General features: G+C 35.4%; 1 protein-coding gene across 1 annotated transcript; it reads right to left on the bottom strand.

The window, feature by feature from the left end:
• Positions 1–236: 236 nt before the first annotated feature.
• LOC145673946 (uncharacterized) lies at positions 237–902 on the bottom strand. Its single transcript, XM_081743763.1, has one exon. It carries the CDS (start codon positions 900–902, stop codon positions 237–239), a length of 666 nt encoding a protein of 221 aa, XP_081599889.1.
• Positions 903–2,303: the final 1,401 nt, after the last annotated feature.

Below are 2,303 nucleotides of genomic sequence, written 5' to 3' on the forward strand. Positions count from 1 at the left end.
ACAACTTAGGAACATACAAATGATAACAATCATACTACAATTCCTAATGACTGACTTCCGGAACAATACAAATAAATAACATTTATACAAGAATGATATCAATGATTTTACTATATACATATGCAAAAATGAACTATGAAATTATGATGTATTCATATAGAAATATCTACCAATACCATCACTTTTACACTAAGTTATCCCACTATAACAATTTACAGAATTGTAAACACATATCTTTATGATCGTGGTACCCTAAATTTCTTTGTTAAAGAGACGTGACATTTCCTAATATCACGCTCGTCCGAATCATTTTGTACCTGGACTGTATTTTTCGTTAACAGCTTAATAACAGTGTATGGCCCTAGCCATCGATGACATAAGCTTTTCGTAACCTTATCTGCAAGGGAAGATTGGAATTGGGACTTAATTAATAATTTATCTCCTACTCGATATGATGACATTACTCTGTTTTTGTCGTATAGCTTCTTTCTACGCAGCCATGCTCGTTCCATATTCCGCAAGGCATTCAACCAGATATCTGGATCCCTGTGTCGAACATCAAGAGAATCAACATTCCATTTCACATCTAGTGGATCAAACACTGGATATGTATATACTAATTCCATCGGACTGTGTTTATGTTCTGAGTGGACAGATGTATTCAGAGAAAATTCAATTTCATGAATGCCTTTGTCCCAATGATGTTGCTTCGTTGCAAAGTATGCTTTCAAAGAGTCCTTGATCACTCGTATGTAACGTTCACTTGCGTTACTTCCACTGTGGTACGGTGCGATTCTAATATCCCTGATACCGTTTGCATACAAGAAATCCTGGAATCTTGCTGATACGAACACAGAGTGATTGTCATGGCATAAGGCGTGAATAAATCCATGACGGCACATCAACTTGTATAGCTTGTTAATTATAACCTGGCTAGATAAAGTTCTAAAAGGTTCTAAGAAAATTCTTTTCGTAAAAGAATCTACAACAATTAAACAAAATCGGCCCGAACTGGACTGTACGAGTGGTCCAATGACGTCACAAGACCATCTCCCGTTTGGAAACGTCTCATAGGTTGATACCAACTATCCCATAGGTTTAGTATTCTTACTTTTGGACTTCTGGCACTCAATACAAGAAGTCACATAATCTCGAATTTCTGCTATCATTTCTGGCCACGTATATCTTGCACAGATCTTAGAAGCACATTTGGAAAAACCCAAGTGCGCCCCTGGAAGAATATAAGAGTGGTAGAATTCAATGATGTTTCTTGATAAACTCCTGGGCAAACAAATCTTGTAAGGGTTCTTCAAAGCTTTAGTACGCTTGCATAGGATATCCATTACAAGTTTATATCCCTGAACCTCCTCTCTGTTTTTCAACCTAGCAATTATAGGGCTCAATTCGGGATCCTTTTCTTGATGATCCTTAATAGAAAGTTGTGCATAAGGCATATTCCATATATTAACCATAAATAAGTTAATGACCTCTTCATCTAATGAGGGGTCTTCATTAAAATCTTCGAAATCTTCTATATTGTGTAAACGTGATAAGAAATCTGCAGGTACATTTAAGGACGAAGGTACACTCTTAACTGTAAAGTTAAATTCAAAAAGCCTATATAATAAACTACCATATCTCTTAACTCTTTTCAAGTTTCTAAGAGCATAAGCTAGACCCAAATTATCGATTCTCAACTCAAAGGGTTGATGTAAAAATGTACGAAAACGTTCCATGGTTTCTAAAGCTGTAATGAGTTCAAGAACAAAGATTGGCTTGTTTACATCATACTTTTTAAGCTTCCTAGAATAAAAACTTACAGGAACTAGTCTATTTTCAGCATCTAATTGTGAGATAGCGCCTCCAATTGAATGACTTGAGGCATCACTTGAGATAACGAAAGGCTTATTTAGATCCGGTAATTTCAATATTACATGACTTTCAAAACATTCTTTCAATCTCTTAAGAGCTACATCTTGTTCTTCTTTCCACTCAAAGGGAACCTTAGGAGAACGTAGACGACTAATTGGCTCTAAAATTTCTTGAAAATCTGGTATATACCTACTATAATATTGAGCAAAACTACACAAGGCAATTACAGCGCGCCTATTTTTAGGTCTTGGTAGTTTCCTTATTACTTCTAATCGAGCTGGATCTAAATACATTTTACCATTTTCTATTATTTGACCTAAATAAGAAATTCGCCTTTGAAAGAAACAACATTTATCTACTGACAACGTTAATCCACTCTGAGCAAGTTTACTCAGGACTAAATCTAATGTTTTCATATGTGAAGGAATATC

The sequence above is a fragment of the Thermobia domestica genome, chromosome 17 (assembly GCF_964235325.1).
Source record: "Thermobia domestica chromosome 17, izTheDome1.hap1.1, whole genome shotgun sequence".
NCBI classification, from domain to species: Eukaryota; Metazoa; Arthropoda; class Insecta; order Zygentoma; family Lepismatidae; genus Thermobia; species Thermobia domestica.

Excerpts from the sequence above, each read along its gene's own strand:
- LOC145673946 (XM_081743763.1), bottom strand. The coding sequence starts at position 902 with ATGTGCCGTCATGGATTTATTCACGCCTTATGCCATGACAATCACTCT.